At 35.9% G+C, this 18,985-nt stretch overlaps 1 protein-coding gene across 4 annotated transcripts in view; it reads left to right on the plus strand.

The window, feature by feature from the left end:
• Positions 1 to 18,985, plus strand: part of LOC119715496 (kinesin-like protein KIF20B) — a 40,828-nt gene that overhangs the window by 12,304 nt on the left and 9,539 nt on the right. For all 4 annotated transcript variants that reach the window (XM_072039586.1, XM_072039587.1, XM_072039589.1 and 1 more), the window contains exons 14-27: positions 2,693 to 3,899; positions 4,337 to 4,475; positions 5,431 to 5,685; positions 6,404 to 6,543; positions 7,068 to 7,218; positions 8,273 to 8,438; positions 11,739 to 12,945; positions 13,383 to 13,521; positions 14,515 to 14,637; positions 15,073 to 15,133; positions 15,753 to 15,878; positions 16,141 to 16,277; positions 17,355 to 17,510; positions 18,524 to 18,700. In XM_072039586.1, coding sequence (XP_071895687.1) covers positions 2,693 to 3,899; positions 4,337 to 4,475; positions 5,431 to 5,685; positions 6,404 to 6,543; positions 7,068 to 7,218; positions 8,273 to 8,438; positions 11,739 to 12,945; positions 13,383 to 13,521; positions 14,515 to 14,637; positions 15,073 to 15,133; positions 15,753 to 15,878; positions 16,141 to 16,277; positions 17,355 to 17,510; positions 18,524 to 18,700 — 4,184 coding nt within the window. The remainder of the gene's footprint in view (positions 1 to 2,692; positions 3,900 to 4,336; positions 4,476 to 5,430; positions 5,686 to 6,403; positions 6,544 to 7,067; positions 7,219 to 8,272; positions 8,439 to 11,738; positions 12,946 to 13,382; positions 13,522 to 14,514; positions 14,638 to 15,072; positions 15,134 to 15,752; positions 15,879 to 16,140; positions 16,278 to 17,354; positions 17,511 to 18,523; positions 18,701 to 18,985) is intronic.

Genomic DNA, 18,985 nt, shown 5'->3' on the forward strand with positions numbered 1-18,985 from the left:
TTTCAAGTTTGCCAGGGTACCACTTCTTATTTCTATCAGCGTCATTAAAGTCTGTTTAATCATCAAGATAGAGCTATGTGGGCCTGATTTGTGCAGGCAGAGCTTACAGGTACCATTTCACATTTAACTTCTGGACACAGCTGGGCTTCAGTTTCCTAGAACTATGGAAGCCATATGCAAAAAGGGAATCAAACATCCCTTTGACACTTCCCTTCGACCCTTTCTTTCTTGCCTCTTTCTTTCTTGCCTTCCTCTTGCAAAGTAAGTTTGAGGAAGGAAATCTAGGCCTTGTTTGGATGAGGATGCTGCCCTAGGAAGTAGGGGAAGCAAGTAATTCTCAACAGGTTCTAGGAGTGATTATACAAACTAACAGCCAACAGGTTCATAAAGTGTTAAGCAGAGGTGTGTTTAGTATTGGAACAACATTCACAACTGTTTTGTGCAAGGAAAGGTCTGGAGGAAGAGACTAGGTTTGCCAACAGTAGCCAAGGGAGGTAAAATACTAGTGGGCAAATGGTATGTGTGACCCAGTAGAGCATTTCTGCTGCTTTTACAACTTAATTGAACACTTGTCAAATATCTGAAGTCTCACTGAAAGAAAGTTCTGTCTCTGTCAGAAGATGGCTTGGTACACCAAGGTACACCAAACATCTCTGTCTCTACCATCTTTGTTTGGAGTGAATACTGGATCCTAATGGTACCACTTGAAGGTACCATGTACATCAGTGTTACAGGAGGAGGTGGGGGCAGTTGATGAAGCTGGTGTAGACTCTTTAATACACTAGATAGTAGTAGATTTGTTATAACAACTAAAACGCTCTCAAAACAACAACAAAAAATAGAAATTTATTTTGAGAACTGACAGTTCCAGCATTGAGATTTTTCTGTTGAGAAATACAGGCTATTCAGTCATTTTAGGTGTTCCTCTTATTTTTAGGTGTTTAAGTGTCTGACTTCAAAACTGAGCTGTGAGACGTTCCATAATGGTTAAAAATACGTGTTAAAAAAATTTACCATTCTTGTTAAGTATACTTGGCACAATAGAAAAAAGAGCACAAATATATTGTGTTGGCTGTTTCATAGGATTTTGCCATACTAGTGGCATGAGCTAAATTTGTTTTAAGAGATGATGTGTTATCTTGGCTTGAAGTTTTTGTACATTTCTTTGGCCTTTAGGTCTTGCCTTCCATGTTTTGGGACGGTGCTTTTAGTACTTCCTGAATTAGAAGATTCTGGACTGAATGGCACGCTATCTTCTTGCAGTAATATTTATCTTGCTTTATAAGCATAATTATGGTTTTCAGCACAAAGCATTGCAATTGCTTCTAATTCCTCTTGTGAATGGCTATCTTCTTCTTACTGTAGGTGTTGGGCTATAAGCTCTTCAATTTCTCTCTTGATGCCTGAGATAACAAAGTACCTTCTAGTACCTCAGCTCCTTTCCCCTTCAATGAAGTATGTAAAACTGTCTAGTATGAAGAATATGTAGTGTTTAGTTTGATACATTTTCTTGGGCCTGCCTACACAATTGGCCTTTCAGAGGAAAACTATCTCCTAACCCAAAACTTTTAGTCTTCTAGAACTTAAAAGCATGGCTTTACAAGCTAAAGTACTGCTATCATTGTGTTTGATCTAGCAGGAGCTTTTGGTAGGTCTAATTAGAAGAGATCAGCAGGAAGAAAGTGTTTGGTAGAATTCGATGACTGTTTTTATTAAATTGGTTGCGGGCTGTCTGTAGGAGTTGTTGGATCAGTTCAGAGGCTGCTTCCATGCAGTGCATGTGATGCTATGTGATATGGCCACCCAATTCCACCCTGTGGTAGGTGCAGTACTTGCAAGAAACAGTATCTCCCTAGAATACATAATTGTCATAACCTCAACCTTAGAGATGGTCAGGCTTTTTTGTACTAAAACATGGCATGCAGGTTACTGAACAGGCGGCTGGATTCTCAAGCACTCATGAAATGCAGCTGGAGTCCCTTTTGATAGAGAGAAAATGCATGTGATTTTTAGTTAATTGCTCATTACTTATGGAAAAAGCAGTCTCAAGCTAATAAAATATTTATGCAATTTGAGTTTGGAAATTTGTATCTCTTTGTGAGAGAACTTTGCATGCGATGCTGTAGGTGTAGGCAGAAGTGGTGATTCTTACATTTTTTTTAGAGTCCAATTGAAAAAAGAGGAGGGGAAGGATAGGAACACAGTGATAAACTTGTGTGGGATTTCAGCTTCCTTTTTAAAGTAAGGGGACGTTGAGTATGAATGAAACTTCTCAAAAAGTGTATCATGCGTTTGCTCTTCTAAACATAGTTTGGGTGATTAGCTGTATTGAAGGGATTGTTGAACCAGTGAATGTGGAAACTAGATAGAACTAAATTATCTAGCTCATAATATTGGAACATTTTTATAAACTAGGTAGGTTCTCTACTAGTGTTAGAGTAGAAGGTTTGAACAGAGCTAAGGCAGAGAATTTTTTCAGGCTGAGGGCCTTTTGGTGCAAAGTACTTAGAAGTCCAAGGCACCTATTTCATGCTAAGCTATTCAGAGGGCTTTAATTACTTTGAGACTTCAAAAGGCCATCTGACGTGAGGGTATGTTTTCCATATTGTGACCATTTTTCACATCATAATTGCTACTTGGTATTGCTAATAACTTAATGATTTTAATCAACCTGAGCTGTATTCATTTTTAGGAGTTGTGAAAGACAGTTGGGAAGATCTCTCGATAGAGCGAGAAAGAACTGAGCACGTGAACCAAAATAGTTATGACAAACATATGGAAACGCTTGCACTGAAGGAAAGAGTTGAAACCTTGGAGAGTCAGATAGCTGCACTTGAACAACAACGCAGAAGAGAAGAAAATGAAAAAGAAGAGTTCAGTGAGCAGGTAACAAACTTGCAACTTCAGCTCTCCCACTCTGAAGAAAGGGCAACTGGCTTGAGTGAAGAGCTTCAGCAGTATCGAACTGACTATCAGCAAATTGTTTCTGAATTGGATAAACAGAAGACTATAAATAAGGAGAAAGAAGAAAAGATTCTTCAACTAAAAAAGGAAGTAGAAGATGCCAAACAAAATATAATTGATAAAGTGTCACAAATAAAAACAATGCAGTCCAAAGTAGATAAGCTATGTAAATCTCACTTAGAGTCTCATGCTATGGATTTAGTTGATCTAAAGGATTCCTTAGATTATGAAAAAGAGGAATCGGAGACATCTCAAATTAATTCTATGTATATGCAGTCCCAAACGACTTCTATAGCAGATCCAAGATGGGAGAGCTCCTTTCACTACAGTGTTGAAAGCATTTGGGAAGAATGCAAAAGTATTATTAAGGCTTCCTCGCAGAAAAGTCAGCAGATCAAAGAACTAGTTCAAGAAGTTGAAAACTTAAAGAAGGGACTCGAGGACAGTGAAAACTGTAATAATCAACTAAAAGTAAAACTAAGTGAGATGACAAAACAAGATAGTCAGTCCATAAAGGAAAAGGCTCTTATGGATCAGTTAAAAGAGCAAATCCAAAAGAAAACTCAAGATTTTGAAAAACGGGCTGCAGAAGATCATAGAGTAATTACACAATTTGAGGAGGAAGTTACAAGTTACAAGGTAAAAATAAGAGAACTTGAATGCCTCTTAGAAGCTTTTCAAAAAAAAGAAGACAGCATGACAAAGTTAGAAGAAATACTTAAACAAAAGGAATCTATTATTTTAAATTTAGAAGCTAATACAGTAGCTCTGCAAGAAAAATGTGCTAATTCAGACCAAAAAATCAAAGAGTTATATAGTCAAGAAGCAAATTTGAACGAAGAAGTTGTGCAGTTGACAAACAGCTTGGAGAAGATGAAACTCTCTCTTTGGGAAAAGGAGAAATATGAAAACGAGAGAACGCAGTCCATAGAACTGTAAGTAAATAGTGAGATAACTCATAGCCCTTTGAGACTGAGTCTGAGTTAAAACTACCTTCTATGAACGCTGATCTTCTTTAACATAACCCATCTGCATGTTATCAATATCATTTACTAAACTACTACTACAAGATAATCTTACTACCTTGAAATTAAGGGGAAAACAGAAACATGCAGGGTAACAGAATAAATTGGGGATTTATAATAGTTTTATGCTGTATATTCATGAGAACTGAATTTGAGTAGTTTGTTGCTTTAGCACCTTAGGAAAAGCTGAAATCTGAAAGTAAACGTATAGTTTGTTATTGATCTTGATAGATCTGAGATACTATTTATTGATAGAAACCAACAGTCAGAGCTTAGCTTAACCTGTGAATGTTGTTTCTTTCAGATGAGTAATAATGTTATTTCTGTCTTTTTATTTCTAACACCAGGCTAAATAAAGATCCCTTGGATAGTTCTGCCCTTGTACAGAGTTTGAAAAAAGATTTGCAGAGGAAAGAGGAAGATTATGAAGATTTGAAAAAGAAATTTTCTGATGCTAAGAAACAAATCCAGCAAGTACAAAAAGAGGTTTGTAGTCGTAGAATTGTTTTTCCAAATTTTGATGTAACACTAGCCAGATCAGAAAGAATGGTAACCATATGCAGACAAAAAAGCCTACCTGCTATTTATAGGCTAGATTGGGATCTAAATGAGAGTAGACTGAACTTTTTGTATTTTAAACAACTGTACAATATATATTGTCACATCCGGTTGTAACTTTCCAGGAATTCTTTTCCACAGTTTCTCATCTATGATCTTTCTGTTCCAGAAGTTGAATGAACTCACTTTGCTCATGATATGCCCTTGTGAGCTTTACCACTTGTGCCATTACGCTGTGCCTGACAGCCTATTCACAGACTATTATGCTTAAAAGATTTTTTTTTTTAAAAAAAAAAGCTTTGCTAGTGACTTGCAGTCTCCTATCTTTCTGTCCATTCTAGATAGGAATTTAATTACTGCATTTTCTGTCCCCATGTTGTGATCAAATTTTCTAATTACTTTTAGTCAGGCTTTATTTTCTTGTGAAGTGTCTAAGAAGCTCTACTAGAACATTCTTTTACTTTGGAGTGTGAGGGCAGGAACATCCTCTACCAAGAAAATCCTCTACTCCTGCAAAATGTCTAGCCTGAATGGAAGAGGCTTCTTATATTTAGAAGAAACTCCCTAAAATTGGGTAAACTTTGTTTCTCTGCACATAATATAGTCCTATCCAGGAGAGCATGTTAGCTGCCCCATATGCCACTGACATCCGAATTCTGAATACTGTTCAAGTATTGACAAAAGTTCGACAGCAAAGCCTGAAAGGTTTTGGAAAGGTAGGAAAGTGGAGGTTAAGCAGAATGGCTAAGAGTAAATGCAATGATATAACCTTGAAAAAGATAGAAGACTAAACTGTCAGATCAGTACTGGAGCCTTAATGGAAGACACAAAGCTTCTGAGATTTAAGAAATACTGATTGCTTTGTTCTTTATTTTCTGAGTAGGTTTTAGTTATGGACACATCTATTCTTCCCCATGATCAGTCATTTGGCCAGAAATTGGTAAGAGAATCATCACTACTAAGTGATGCTAAAATTCCTATTCCGAGGAAAAGAGCTACTATTCTATGGGACCGGAGCGTAGAAGATGGGATCGAAGATGATAATGATGAGATGGAGGAACATCATAATTTGGAAAGAGAAGAAGAAGAGCAGAGACATGATGAAAATCAAGTCCTTATTGGAAAAGAAGAATATACAGTACGTATCAGGACTACTTCAGGAATTAGTGTAGCACTGAGTCTTGAAAAAACGTATTCTCCTGGTTTCCTTCACCTCTCTCGTATTCCTTTTGATCACCTTTTTCCATAAATCCAGTGTTAAGAACTAAAAGCGGGATTACTCAGATTTTTCATCTATTGTAGGAAAGATGCATGAAATGTGTTGAAATACACACTGAGCAATGACACCTGCAGGTTTGCTTCTATTGGCTTTGTGTAACCTCTGGTCAGTATGTGTCAAGGATTGTGTTCTATCAACAGAGAAGACCTTTCCCTTACATTTTGTTAACAGTTACTTTTAAGATTTTAGTCTCTTTTGGGACAGTGCTTCTTCAGAAAGTTACTTCCAGATAAAAGAGGGAGTAGGGAACAGATCAGAGTCTGTTTTGTGGAGGCTTCATTTATCTCAACCAAAAATGGGTATTTGAAATACAAGAGCTAAAAAAGCTTAATTTTGCAGGACTTGAAGTTCTTGACAAATGCCATATCTGTGCAAATTTATCTGTTCGTTACTAGCACAGCACTTTATTCTTCAATCTAATTGTGAATGCTCTTGTTTATGAAGAAGTTAATAAAAGAATTGAAAGAACTTTTTTTTTCAGACATAGTGAAGTGGTGTTTAAGTGTTCGAGGAATGGGGAAAAATCTCACTTCTGGGGAAACCAATACTTTATGAAAAATGCTAATTGTAATTCTAGGCACTGCTGAGTCTTATAAAAGACTTGAAGAACAAACTTAATACTGAAAAGAAAAATAAGCTAGTGCTGGAATTAAAAGTTCGTGAAGAAATGGCACAAGAATTTTCCCAATACATGGCTGAGTGGGAAATAAATTTCATGTAAGTTAGCTTTTAATTTGACTTAGAACTATTGCTTAAAAATAAGTGAATACACTTATTTCTTAAAATCTGACCTTTGGCCATAATAGATTGTACTCTTCTGCTAGGCTTGCTCTGTTACTCTTACCTGTTAATATATCTGTTTCTATTTGTACTATGAGTTCAGGAAAAATACACTGTATGAAAGTTTGGGGGGTGGGGCCATGGAAAGGGGGAGGCTGTATCTCTGGAGTCCTTAGTGATACTCCAGACAAGTATTCTGGCTCAAGAAACTTAGAAAAAATGCTTCTAGGATACACTTCAAACTGTTGTAATTCCTCCTTGCTCTGTTTGCTGCCATCTCCCAACTCCATTCCCCCAGCAAATCTTGGGGAGTGGGGGGAAATACACTTCTTTTTTTAGTGTAAGAGTAGTATTCTGTGTATTATTCTGTTGTACCCAAATAAAGGAGAAACATCTTTGTTTATGGGAAGCTGTGCTAATAACTTAGCAGCTCTTTTAGCTGACTTTCTTTTCTACTACAGAGAGTGTCTTTTTCATGAATGTGAACGGCTCGAAGAAAATTCTGAAAGGCGTCTGGAAATCTTCAAGGAATTTGTAAATGATTATACTGAAAACCCTGATGAAGAAGAGAAATTCAAGGATCAGTCTTGCAGTGAACAGGCTGGACCTCTGGTATTTTTTATTGACTTTTCCCCTGAAGCTGTTTTGGTTTTTACTAATTTTTATGGGGTGGGATCCCTTATCAGGATTAGACAGAAGGATTATTTCAAGGATGTTTTCTAAAGCTGTATCCTCAGCAAGACGTTAAACGTCTTGCTTTTTTGAACCTGATGCTCAGTAGTCTTAAGTAGTTCTGAGAACACTTTAAATGGAGTTTACTTTGTCAGCATTCAATCAGTTTCTCTTCCCCTGAAAAAATAAGGCTTTGACCTTGCTTAGCCTTTGATTCCCTATCTCTTCCTCACTGCAATTGAGGTTTTCTATAGTATTAAAGCTGAGTGAGAGTCGCAATGACTGCTACCTATTATTACTATTTTTTCCAAGAGCAAGGTTCCAACTCCATCCAATGTTTCTATGAGACTGTGTGGCATGACACTTAAAACATGGCCACGAGCCTTAACACTATTAGGAAGATTTTTCTTGAAGTCTTGAGGATGAGTAATAAGTCCTTGGCAGTGCCAGCATGGCTTACTGTTTGTGTCATCTTGTAAGAAACTTTAACTCATCTTAACTCAGTTAAACACCTGGTCCAAAGTATGTACAACAGAACTGACCAGGCTTTCAAACTGCATTGTCTGTCATGAATAAAATGATCTGTGCCTTTGAAGTTGATTTTAACTCCAAACTATAGCAACACCTACAAGCTCATCACTTCAGTGTCGTAAGAACTGATGATTTGTCCTTCAAACAAATTGGCAATTATATGAACTCTGTACATAGGAAATTCTTTTTTGGGTGGTAAACTCATTGATTGTATGTGAATCTTCACATTTTTGCAGTTTCCCAAGCTCTTGCTCTGCCTTCTATATTGTTGAAAGCGTTGTGCTCTCGGTATCTGAAGGCATACTTGCTCTTGCTTTAAGATATGTAATTGATTTCTATGGGGGTTTTCAGAGGAACATCTTACCCAAATATTTTTTGTATGCAAATACATTTACAAAATGTACTAAGACTTAAGTGCTCATTTTGTAAAAACTTCAATGTAACTGACTTTATTTTAATCCAGGACAAGACTGTAACTAGCATTAAAAGAAAAATGGCAGAGGAGAGCTCTAACAAAGTAGCTGAAAGCAGTCAGGTAAAGGAATCTGAGGAAACTGTATTGGAAGCGGGAAGAAAGCGTTCATTAGGAAATGAACCTACTGTGGAAGAAGAGCCACCTACAAAGAAAGGTACAATTTCTACCGTCACAGGACAAGGTGTCTTTCAAAAAAACTTGATTCCTATTCCAGAGCAGAAGCCAAAAGTTGCAAAGCGTAAACTTTGTGGTATGAGGAGAAAATCTGTGCTAAAATGTAAATGGAAGTAACTGTTATGTCAATGCTTGTTTGCAGAAGGTCTTATACTGTTCACTCTTAAAAGCTTAAAATACAAGTTAGTTTTTTAGACTGCTTCCTCTGTTGCTTTTTCCTCATCTGCTGATAAACTCCCAGACTCAGTAGTAATTCTAATCTTCAGGATTGTTCTCATATTAACCTTACTTCCACTTCTGCTCTTCTTCCGGGAGAGTAACATCACCTGCTCAAGTGCTTCAGAATTTCTCAGGACAAGCATCAAAGCTGTCAATGACTTATTAATTGCTCAGTCATACAATATGTGCTGTGAGACAATGTTTAATTCTGTGTGTGTGCTGTGAACACACCAGCACAGGTCAAGACGATAGTTCTGGCAAAGAAGAAAAGATTTCCATCTGAATAGGAGTAACTATTTAAGTCCATAGCTGGCCTGTTGCACAGCTCTTATGTTTGCACTTTCAGTTATCTTGCTTTCTTTACTTTATTTTCAAGTTTGCCAGGGTACCACTTCTTATTTCTATCAGCGTCATTAAAGTCTGTTTAATCATCAAGATAGAGCTATGTGGGCCTGATTTGTGCAGGCAGAGCTTACAGGTACCATTTCACATTTAACTTCTGGACACAGCTGGGCTTCAGTTTCCTAGAACTATGGAAGCCATATGCAAAAAGGGAATCAAACATCCCTTTGACACTTCCCTTCGACCCTTTCTTTCTTGCCTCTTTCTTTCTTGCCTTCCTCTTGCAAAGTAAGTTTGAGGAAGGAAATCTAGGCCTTGTTTGGATGAGGATGCTGCCCTAGGAAGTAGGGGAAGCAAGTAATTCTCAACAGGTTCTAGGAGTGATTATACAAACTAACAGCCAACAGGTTCATAAAGTGTTAAGCAGAGGTGTGTTTAGTATTGGAACAACATTCACAACTGTTTTGTGCAAGGAAAGGTCTGGAGGAAGAGACTAGGTTTGCCAACAGTAGCCAAGGGAGGTAAAATACTAGTGGGCAAATGGTATGTGTGACCCAGTAGAGCATTTCTGCTGCTTTTACAACTTAATTGAACACTTGTCAAATATCTGAAGTCTCACTGAAAGAAAGTTCTGTCTCTGTCAGAAGATGGCTTGGTACACCAAGGTACACCAAACATCTCTGTCTCTACCATCTTTGTTTGGAGTGAATACTGGATCCTAATGGTACCACTTGAAGGTACCATGTACATCAGTGTTACAGGAGGAGGTGGGGGCAGTTGATGAAGCTGGTGTAGACTCTTTAATACACTAGATAGTAGTAGATTTGTTATAACAACTAAAACGCTCTCAAAACAACAACAAAAAATAGAAATTTATTTTGAGAACTGACAGTTCCAGCATTGAGATTTTTCTGTTGAGAAATACAGGCTATTCAGTCATTTTAGGTGTTCCTCTTATTTTTAGGTGTTTAAGTGTCTGACTTCAAAACTGAGCTGTGAGACGTTCCATAATGGTTAAAAATACGTGTTAAAAAAATTTACCATTCTTGTTAAGTATACTTGGCACAATAGAAAAAAGAGCACAAATATATTGTGTTGGCTGTTTCATAGGATTTTGCCATACTAGTGGCATGAGCTAAATTTGTTTTAAGAGATGATGTGTTATCTTGGCTTGAAGTTTTTGTACATTTCTTTGGCCTTTAGGTCTTGCCTTCCATGTTTTGGGACGGTGCTTTTAGTACTTCCTGAATTAGAAGATTCTGGACTGAATGGCACGCTATCTTCTTGCAGTAATATTTATCTTGCTTTATAAGCATAATTATGGTTTTCAGCACAAAGCATTGCAATTGCTTCTAATTCCTCTTGTGAATGGCTATCTTCTTCTTACTGTAGGTGTTGGGCTATAAGCTCTTCAATTTCTCTCTTGATGCCTGAGATAACAAAGTACCTTCTAGTACCTCAGCTCCTTTCCCCTTCAATGAAGTATGTAAAACTGTCTAGTATGAAGAATATGTAGTGTTTAGTTTGATACATTTTCTTGGGCCTGCCTACACAATTGGCCTTTCAGAGGAAAACTATCTCCTAACCCAAAACTTTTAGTCTTCTAGAACTTAAAAGCATGGCTTTACAAGCTAAAGTACTGCTATCATTGTGTTTGATCTAGCAGGAGCTTTTGGTAGGTCTAATTAGAAGAGATCAGCAGGAAGAAAGTGTTTGGTAGAATTCGATGACTGTTTTTATTAAATTGGTTGCGGGCTGTCTGTAGGAGTTGTTGGATCAGTTCAGAGGCTGCTTCCATGCAGTGCATGTGATGCTATGTGATATGGCCACCCAATTCCACCCTGTGGTAGGTGCAGTACTTGCAAGAAACAGTATCTCCCTAGAATACATAATTGTCATAACCTCAACCTTAGAGATGGTCAGGCTTTTTTGTACTAAAACATGGCATGCAGGTTACTGAACAGGCGGCTGGATTCTCAAGCACTCATGAAATGCAGCTGGAGTCCCTTTTGATAGAGAGAAAATGCATGTGATTTTTAGTTAATTGCTCATTACTTATGGAAAAAGCAGTCTCAAGCTAATAAAATATTTATGCAATTTGAGTTTGGAAATTTGTATCTCTTTGTGAGAGAACTTTGCATGCGATGCTGTAGGTGTAGGCAGAAGTGGTGATTCTTACATTTTTTTTAGAGTCCAATTGAAAAAAGAGGAGGGGAAGGATAGGAACACAGTGATAAACTTGTGTGGGATTTCAGCTTCCTTTTTAAAGTAAGGGGACGTTGAGTATGAATGAAACTTCTCAAAAAGCGTATCATGCGTTTGCTCTTCTAAACATAGTTTGGGTGATTAGCTGTATTGAAGGGATTGTTGAACCAGTGAATGTGGAAACTAGATAGAACTAAATTATCTAGCTCATAATATTGGAACATTTTTATAAACTAGGTAGGTTCTCTACTAGTGTTAGAGTAGAAGGTTTGAACAGAGCTAAGGCAGAGAATTTTTTCAGGCTGAGGGCCTTTTGGTGCAAAGTACTTAGAAGTCCAAGGCACCTATTTCATGCTAAGCTATTCAGAGGGCTTTAATTACTTTGAGACTTCAAAAGGCCATCTGACGTGAGGGTATGTTTTCCATATTGTGACCATTTTTCACATCATAATTGCTACTTGGTATTGCTAATAACTTAATGATTTTAATCAACCTGAGCTGTATTCATTTTTAGGAGTTGTGAAAGACAGTTGGGAAGATCTCTCGATAGAGCGAGAAAGAACTGAGCACGTGAACCAAAATAGTTATGACAAACATATGGAAACGCTTGCACTGAAGGAAAGAGTTGAAACCTTGGAGAGTCAGATAGCTGCACTTGAACAACAATGCAGAAGAGAAGAAAATGAAAAAGAAGAGTTCAGTGAGCAGGTAACAAACTTGCAACTTCAGCTCTCCCACTCTGAAGAAAGGGCAACTGGCTTGAGTGAAGAGCTTCAGCAGTATCGAACTGACTATCAGCAAATTGTTTCTGAATTGGATAAACAGAAGACTATAAATAAGGAGAAAGAAGAAAAGATTCTTCAACTAAAAAAGGAAGTAGAAGATGCCAAACAAAATATAATTGATAAAGTGTCACAAATAAAAACAATGCAGTCCAAAGTAGATAAGCTATGTAAATCTCACTTAGAGTCTCATGCTATGGATTTAGTTGATCTAAAGGATTCCTTAGATTATGAAAAAGAGGAATCGGAGACATCTCAAATTAATTCTATGTATATGCAGTCCCAAACGACTTCTATAGCAGATCCAAGATGGGAGAGCTCCTTTCACTACAGTGTTGAAAGCATTTGGGAAGAATGCAAAAGTATTATTAAGGCTTCCTCGCAGAAAAGTCAGCAGATCAAAGAACTAGTTCAAGAAGTTGAAAACTTAAAGAAGGGACTCGAGGACAGTGAAAACTGTAATAATCAACTAAAAGTAAAACTAAGTGAGATGACAAAACAAGATAGTCAGTCCATAAAGGAAAAGGCTCTTATGGATCAGTTAAAAGAGCAAATCCAAAAGAAAACTCAAGATTTTGAAAAACGGGCTGCAGAAGATCATAGAGTAATTACACAATTTGAGGAGGAAGTTACAAGTTACAAGGTAAAAATAAGAGAACTTGAATGCCTCTTAGAAGCTTTTCAAAAAAAAGAAGACAGCATGACAAAGTTAGAAGAAATACTTAAACAAAAGGAATCTATTATTTTAAATTTAGAAGCTAATACAGTAGCTCTGCAAGAAAAATGTGCTAATTCAGACCAAAAAATCAAAGAGTTATATAGTCAAGAAGCAAATTTGAACGAAGAAGTTGTGCAGTTGACAAACAGCTTGGAGAAGATGAAACACTCTCTTTGGGAAAAGGAGAAATATGAAAAGGAGAGAACACAGTCCATAGAACTGTAAGTAAATAGTGAGATAACTCATAGCCCTTTGAGACTGAGTCTGAGTTAAAACTACCTTCTATGAACGCTGATCTTCTTTAACATAACCCATCTGCATGTTATCAATATCATTTACTAAACTACTACTACAAGATAATCTTACTACCTTGAAATTAAGGGGAAAACAGAAACATGCAGGGTAACAGAATAAATTGGGGATTTATAATAGTTTTATGCTGTATATTCATGAGAACTGAATTTGAGTAGTTTGTTGCTTTAGCACCTTAGGAAAAGCTGAAATCTGAAAGTAAACGTATAGTTTGTTATTGATCTTGATAGATCTGAGATACTATTTATTGATAGAAACCAACAGTCAGAGCTTAGCTTAACCTGTGAATGTTGTTTCTTTCAGATGAGTAATAATGTTATTTCTGTCTTTTTATTTCTAACACCAGGCTAAATAAAGATCTCTTGGATAGTTCTGCCCTTGTACAGAGTTTGAAAAAAGATTTGCAGAGGAAAGAGGAAGATTATGAAGATTTGAAAGAGAAATTTTCTGATGCTAAGAAACAAATCCAGCAAGCACAAAAAGAGGTTTGTAGTCGTAGTCAAGATGTTTCTTCTGCAATGTTATTCTTGGTTTTATTTGAAATATGTTTTTCTCAAATCTCCAACTTTGAAGGTTAAGTGTTTCATGTTAAGGCTATTTTGTTATACAGCTAGAGTAGCTGTGAATTGTTAATATTTTTGTTGAAGTTGTAGAGAAGATGAGATGCCAAAATGTGGTTTAATATAGGTAATGGGGGAAGGAAGAAGTAAATTTTATTAGTGACCTTGAAAAAGGGTTGTGGGGAAAGAAAGGATGATTTGATTATGGTGAGATACCTTACTCTAACAAGTATTATGTCTTACAGTGGTATTTGTGCTAACTTTAAAGCCTCAACCTTCAGACTTGTGGAAAATGAATATATCTGGGAGGAAAAGTGGTATATACCAGAAGAAAGCACTCCAAGGCTTCTTTTCAATTTCAGTTATTTTTTGCATTCGTAACTTGTAGTAATAATAATTGTTAGTATATAGTTATGAAGTGATAGTTTCTTAGAACCTGATAAGTTACTGCAAGAAAGATTCTTCCAAAAGATTGGAAGAGTTTGGGATTGAAAATGAAGGCTTAAAAATGTAACAGTGTCTTTCCTGTAGCCTTATGCTTGCTGACCTTTTACTGCTCAGAGTTTGGTGGTTAATCCTTCTTTATTTGACAAAGAGTAAGGGGTGGTGAAATCATGTCAAAAAAACTGTTGTTTTTCCAAATAGACAACTAAATTTGGAGTTTAGATTATGCCATTTGAATTTTGTTTTTCCTGCCAAACATACTGTAATAACTGATGGAAAATCGTGTCAGAAAGAATGCACAGTATAATGCACATCCAGACCCTGAAATTTAGTTAAGATGTTCATATTCTTGCAATAAATTGATTTTTTTTTAATGAAAGTATTTAGTTATTTAAGTAACTTAGATTGTATAAAAAAAGCTTGTAACTAATTGTCAGCTTTGTTTGTTGTCTCTGCATTCTACCTCCATTGTAGGTGTCCACAATGCGTTCCGAAGAGAAATCCCTGAGGAACAAAGTTAATGAACTTGAAAAAATCAAAACACAGTTGAGTGAAGAACTGGATATCAAACAGCGTGCTATCCAGCAATTTAAAAGGGTATTTTTTTTCTCTTAATTTTTTAACTAGTCTGTTAATGACATGTTCTCTAAGTAACAAAGCTTACAGAACTGGAGGTAAAACTAAAGTAACCAGCTGAAACTAGACATAACAGATGGGAAGTGTTTAAAAGATTATTGCAGAGCACTGGTAATTTTTTTTAAATACAGCAATCAGCTTAGTAAATACATATGTAATACCCTGATTCTATTTTGTGATGTCTACTTTTTATTAGTTGAGATGTCTTTCTCTAAACCTTTTTTATCAGCTTGAATGCTCCTTTACACTCTATAGAAAAAAATATTTATTCTAGACTGTCTTAAATGTTCCACTCATTCAAGTTCAGAATGAAAAGCATTGTAGGCTGCTACTGATTTCTAGTATGTATGTTTTTCTTTCAACACTCTTCTTTAACTTGCTTTCAATGATATGTAGGAGCAGCTGAGTAATGAGAAGCTGGAAGAAGTCTCCAGACAGTATGAGAATACACGTAAAGGTCAGAAAAAGCCATTACTTTTCTGTTTTTTGGGTGTGGAATGTCAGTGTAAGGAGTTGTCATGCTATTAACTACCTTGATAAGTTTTACGTATTCGTATAGTGAGACATGATTTGAGAAACCCTAAGCTGAATGTTAAAATGTTAGTTAGCAATTAATTTTTGTTGTATCACTCTTATCATGTGTATTTGAAAGCAGAGAAACAGAATTAAAATAAGAAACAAGTCCTTGAGAAAGTGTAGATATGCTGTACTTTCTTTAATCTGGTATTTATTTGCCAAAATAAATGACCTTTAACAAAAATCAAACACTGAAATATGAAATCCTACAACAATAGATTCTGTAGGCTTGATGAACTTAGAGTAGCTGAATCATGGCTTTCTCATAATACAGTCAATATTCTTATTTATCTTAAACTTAGATGAGAGATTTAACTCTGTTCAGTAAGGCTTTCTTAAGCTTTTTTATGTATTTGTATATAAATATTTGAATAGAGATGCTCTATTTCTAATAGATCTTTTGATCATAGGGGGAAACTACTTTGTATTGAAGGCTTTCTTAGAAAAAATCATGGGAACTGGTAGGGGGTTCATCTGTAAATTTGTTTTCAAACCTTCAGAACTCAGTGCAAAAGAAAAAATAATTGAAGATATGCGGATGACATTAGAAGAACAAGAGCAGACTCAGATTGAACAAGAACAAGTACTTGAAGCCAAACTAGAAGAAAACAGCAGATTAGTTTCAGGTAATCTCTCCAGGGAAAGGAAGCAGGGAGGCAACGTTGTTTTTTTATGTATGTTGCAGTAGCCACTTCTATTTTCCAGTTGACCGTTATTTAGGTATTAATTTTCTGTAATACATAACAAATTTCTAATAGTTGAAGGCTTCTGTTATTCCTTTGTGTTAGTAGCTGATAAAGCCAAGTGACTTTAGCAGGTAAATGTTAATGTGGTCAAATACATATTTGAAACTACACACCATGTAACCTCATTTTCTGTACCAACTAGAATTGGAAATGTGGAAGCAGAAATATATGCAGCTGAATAACCAGAGCAATACTGAGTGGCAGCCAAAGATGACCAGAAATGATGACACAAACATAAATGGAAATGAGGAATTAATAAAGCTGCAGAAAGAACTGAAGGTAGAATAGGGTGACTTAATTCATACTTAATTTTAAAGCAGTACCTTCTAGGAGACTAGGTTTTTTTTCATAATCATATGATAAGGAGTACAACTTTCCCTACATTATGCTACAATGGACAGTGCTTCTGTTGCTGCCTTCCCCTGAATGTTTGTCTTAACCAATCTGACTTCCTTCATTGATAAAAAGAAATAGACTCTCACTGGAATTTCCGAAGTGATTATACAACAGATTGCATTTATTCCATTAGTGCAATGGTTCTGCACTTTTTTCTTTCCTCCTGAAAAATTATTTGTTTCTAATGCATAAAACAAATGCTATCCTTCAAACAGAAGGGAAAGTTGAACACTCATTGCTCCATTTTATACTAGATCTACACAATATAAACCAAGTACTTAGTCGATTTGTACATCATATGCAAGAAGGAAATACGAACTCGAAGCAAATCATAAACTTCAGATGATAGTTTTGTCAAACGCGTTTCCTGTCAATTGATTTGGTTAACTAAATAAGCTATTTAGATTACGTAGACTTTTTTCCAAGCAGTTTCTCAGGTGCTGTCTGCCTTACATAAGAGAAGGATAACAGATTTGATTGTGATTTAAAAAAAAAAAAAAAAAAGGCAAGGTTGCTGTGGATTGGCCGTTCTTAGGTACTCATCTACTCCTACCATTTAAATTGTACTGCATTCTTTGCCTTTCAGTCTTAAATTAGAAGCAAGTTTTCTAATGTTTCCTGTAAGGTGGCATAAAAGATTAGATGCTTGTAAGTTAGAAGGGTCTCCTTAGTACTACTTTTGGTGTAACTTTTATAGTGCTCATGATTTACTCGGAGCATTTTTAAAGAAATGTTTTATGAAGTCGCTTCTTTCTGAATAAGAAATGCTGAAAATTGATAATGTCTTTTCCAATAGAAAAGAAGTGATGAATATCTAATACCAGCATTTGAGAATATGCTGGAGTAAAACTGTTAGTATTTATCTTTCTGAAACAAGTCTATTTAATGGTAATCTGGCTTTTAAGACTTTGGTTTTGCTTGATTTCTTATGACTTCATTTCAAATCTCTTTTAAAAATAGGAAAATGAGGCGAAGTATCAAACTGACAGAAAAAAGTGGATGGAAGAAAAAAAAGGACTCATAGATCAAGTAAAAGAAGCTGAGAGCCATCGCAACAGAGAAATGAAAAAATTTGCTGAGGACAGAGAGCGTCATATAAAGCAGCAAGCCGAAATTGTAAGTGATGAGGTCTTGGCAGAGTCCTTTAGTGTAAGTCTGTAGTGCAGAACAAATTTCATGTCAAGTACTAGCAGTATCAGCATTTGAGAGTAGGTTACGTTTGTCAAAGTCCACTCACTTTCTTACATGACACAAAGCCCAGATGAGATGTTCTCCATATGGAAAAGGGAAGGAGGGTCAAAGAATAAAAAAATAAAAAAAAAAAAAAGAAAAAAAAAGCATAGTATATAGTGTAAGCCATCAATACGGGATCTACAACTGAAAATGAATTGCTGTTTAACGAAGCTAAGGAAACATATTTCGAATAACAATTTGTTTCTTGGGTCTCCTATAAATCTTCTATAAAAATAGAAGCCTATAAGGCCTTAGAAGGATGAAGAAAGAATAATCAGAAGGTGGCAAGAAAAAAGCTTCTCTCCAGATAAAAAGTAAAAACACTTGGTCAAAATGCCAGTGTTTTGCTCCCATATAGCTTTCAAAACAGTGACTGATAATTTATGAAAATATAACTACTTTGCATGCTCACAAGCCTGTTGTCATGTCTGCAACTTCTTAAGCACATGAAACTGTATGAATCTGTACAGTCTACAGAACTATATTTATTATCTAGAAGTAGTTAGCATTGATTTTGTGGACCTGCAACCAGCACAGAAAAAACGTTAGGAGCTTAGTATTACTATTACTCTGTTACTTTTCCTGATGCTTGTTAATAATCACTTTAACAAACAGAGGTTGAGGTTCTTTGGGAAAAAAATCTTTCTTCACAAGGAGAAATAGACTGAAAATTGAAGCATGGTTTGCTTTTGTGTATTTGTATACAATATATTTCTAGTTCTGCATGTCCTTTTTAAGATGTAAAAGCGCTCTCAAGTTTGCTAAGGCCATAAAATAGCACTAACTATATGAAGCCAAACTGTCAGAACAGTTCGGATAGTGTGTAGTAGTAGTGTTCGTTTTTAATCTTTTCTCCATTTAGGAAAGACTTGCTGCTTAATCTTTTCTCCATTTAGGAAAGACTTGCTGCACAGCTGGTGGAGAAGGACAGCGATCTTAGTAAGTGGCGTGAAGAGAGAGATAAATTAGTAGAAGCTTTGGAAGTACAGCTCAAGACTTTGGCTTCTAAGACCATACAAAAAGATAAAGAAATAGCAGAACTGAAACAGTCTGTCCTAAAGGATTCGGGAAAGGTCAGCTTTTTTTTTTTTTCTTACCATGTCAATTGCTTCCAATAAATTCTGCAAAACACTTTTCTTACTCACCATTTCAGCTGTATTTTTGTTCTTAAACATGGTCATATTAACATTTGCAGCCAGCTTAAAATAAGGCTGGCTTTATGTTCTTTTGAAACTGAATTTGTGTTAGTGGCTAAAATTTCAAAATATTTAATAGTACAAATAAATGCACAAGTCAATTTGATTCTTTGTTTGCAAAGTTGGACTAAAAATTTTAAAATGACTTTTCCTGTAGCTTGT

The sequence above is a fragment of the Anas platyrhynchos genome, chromosome 6 (genome assembly GCF_047663525.1).
Source record: "Anas platyrhynchos isolate ZD024472 breed Pekin duck chromosome 6, IASCAAS_PekinDuck_T2T, whole genome shotgun sequence".
NCBI lineage: Eukaryota > Metazoa > Chordata > Aves > Anseriformes > Anatidae > Anas > Anas platyrhynchos.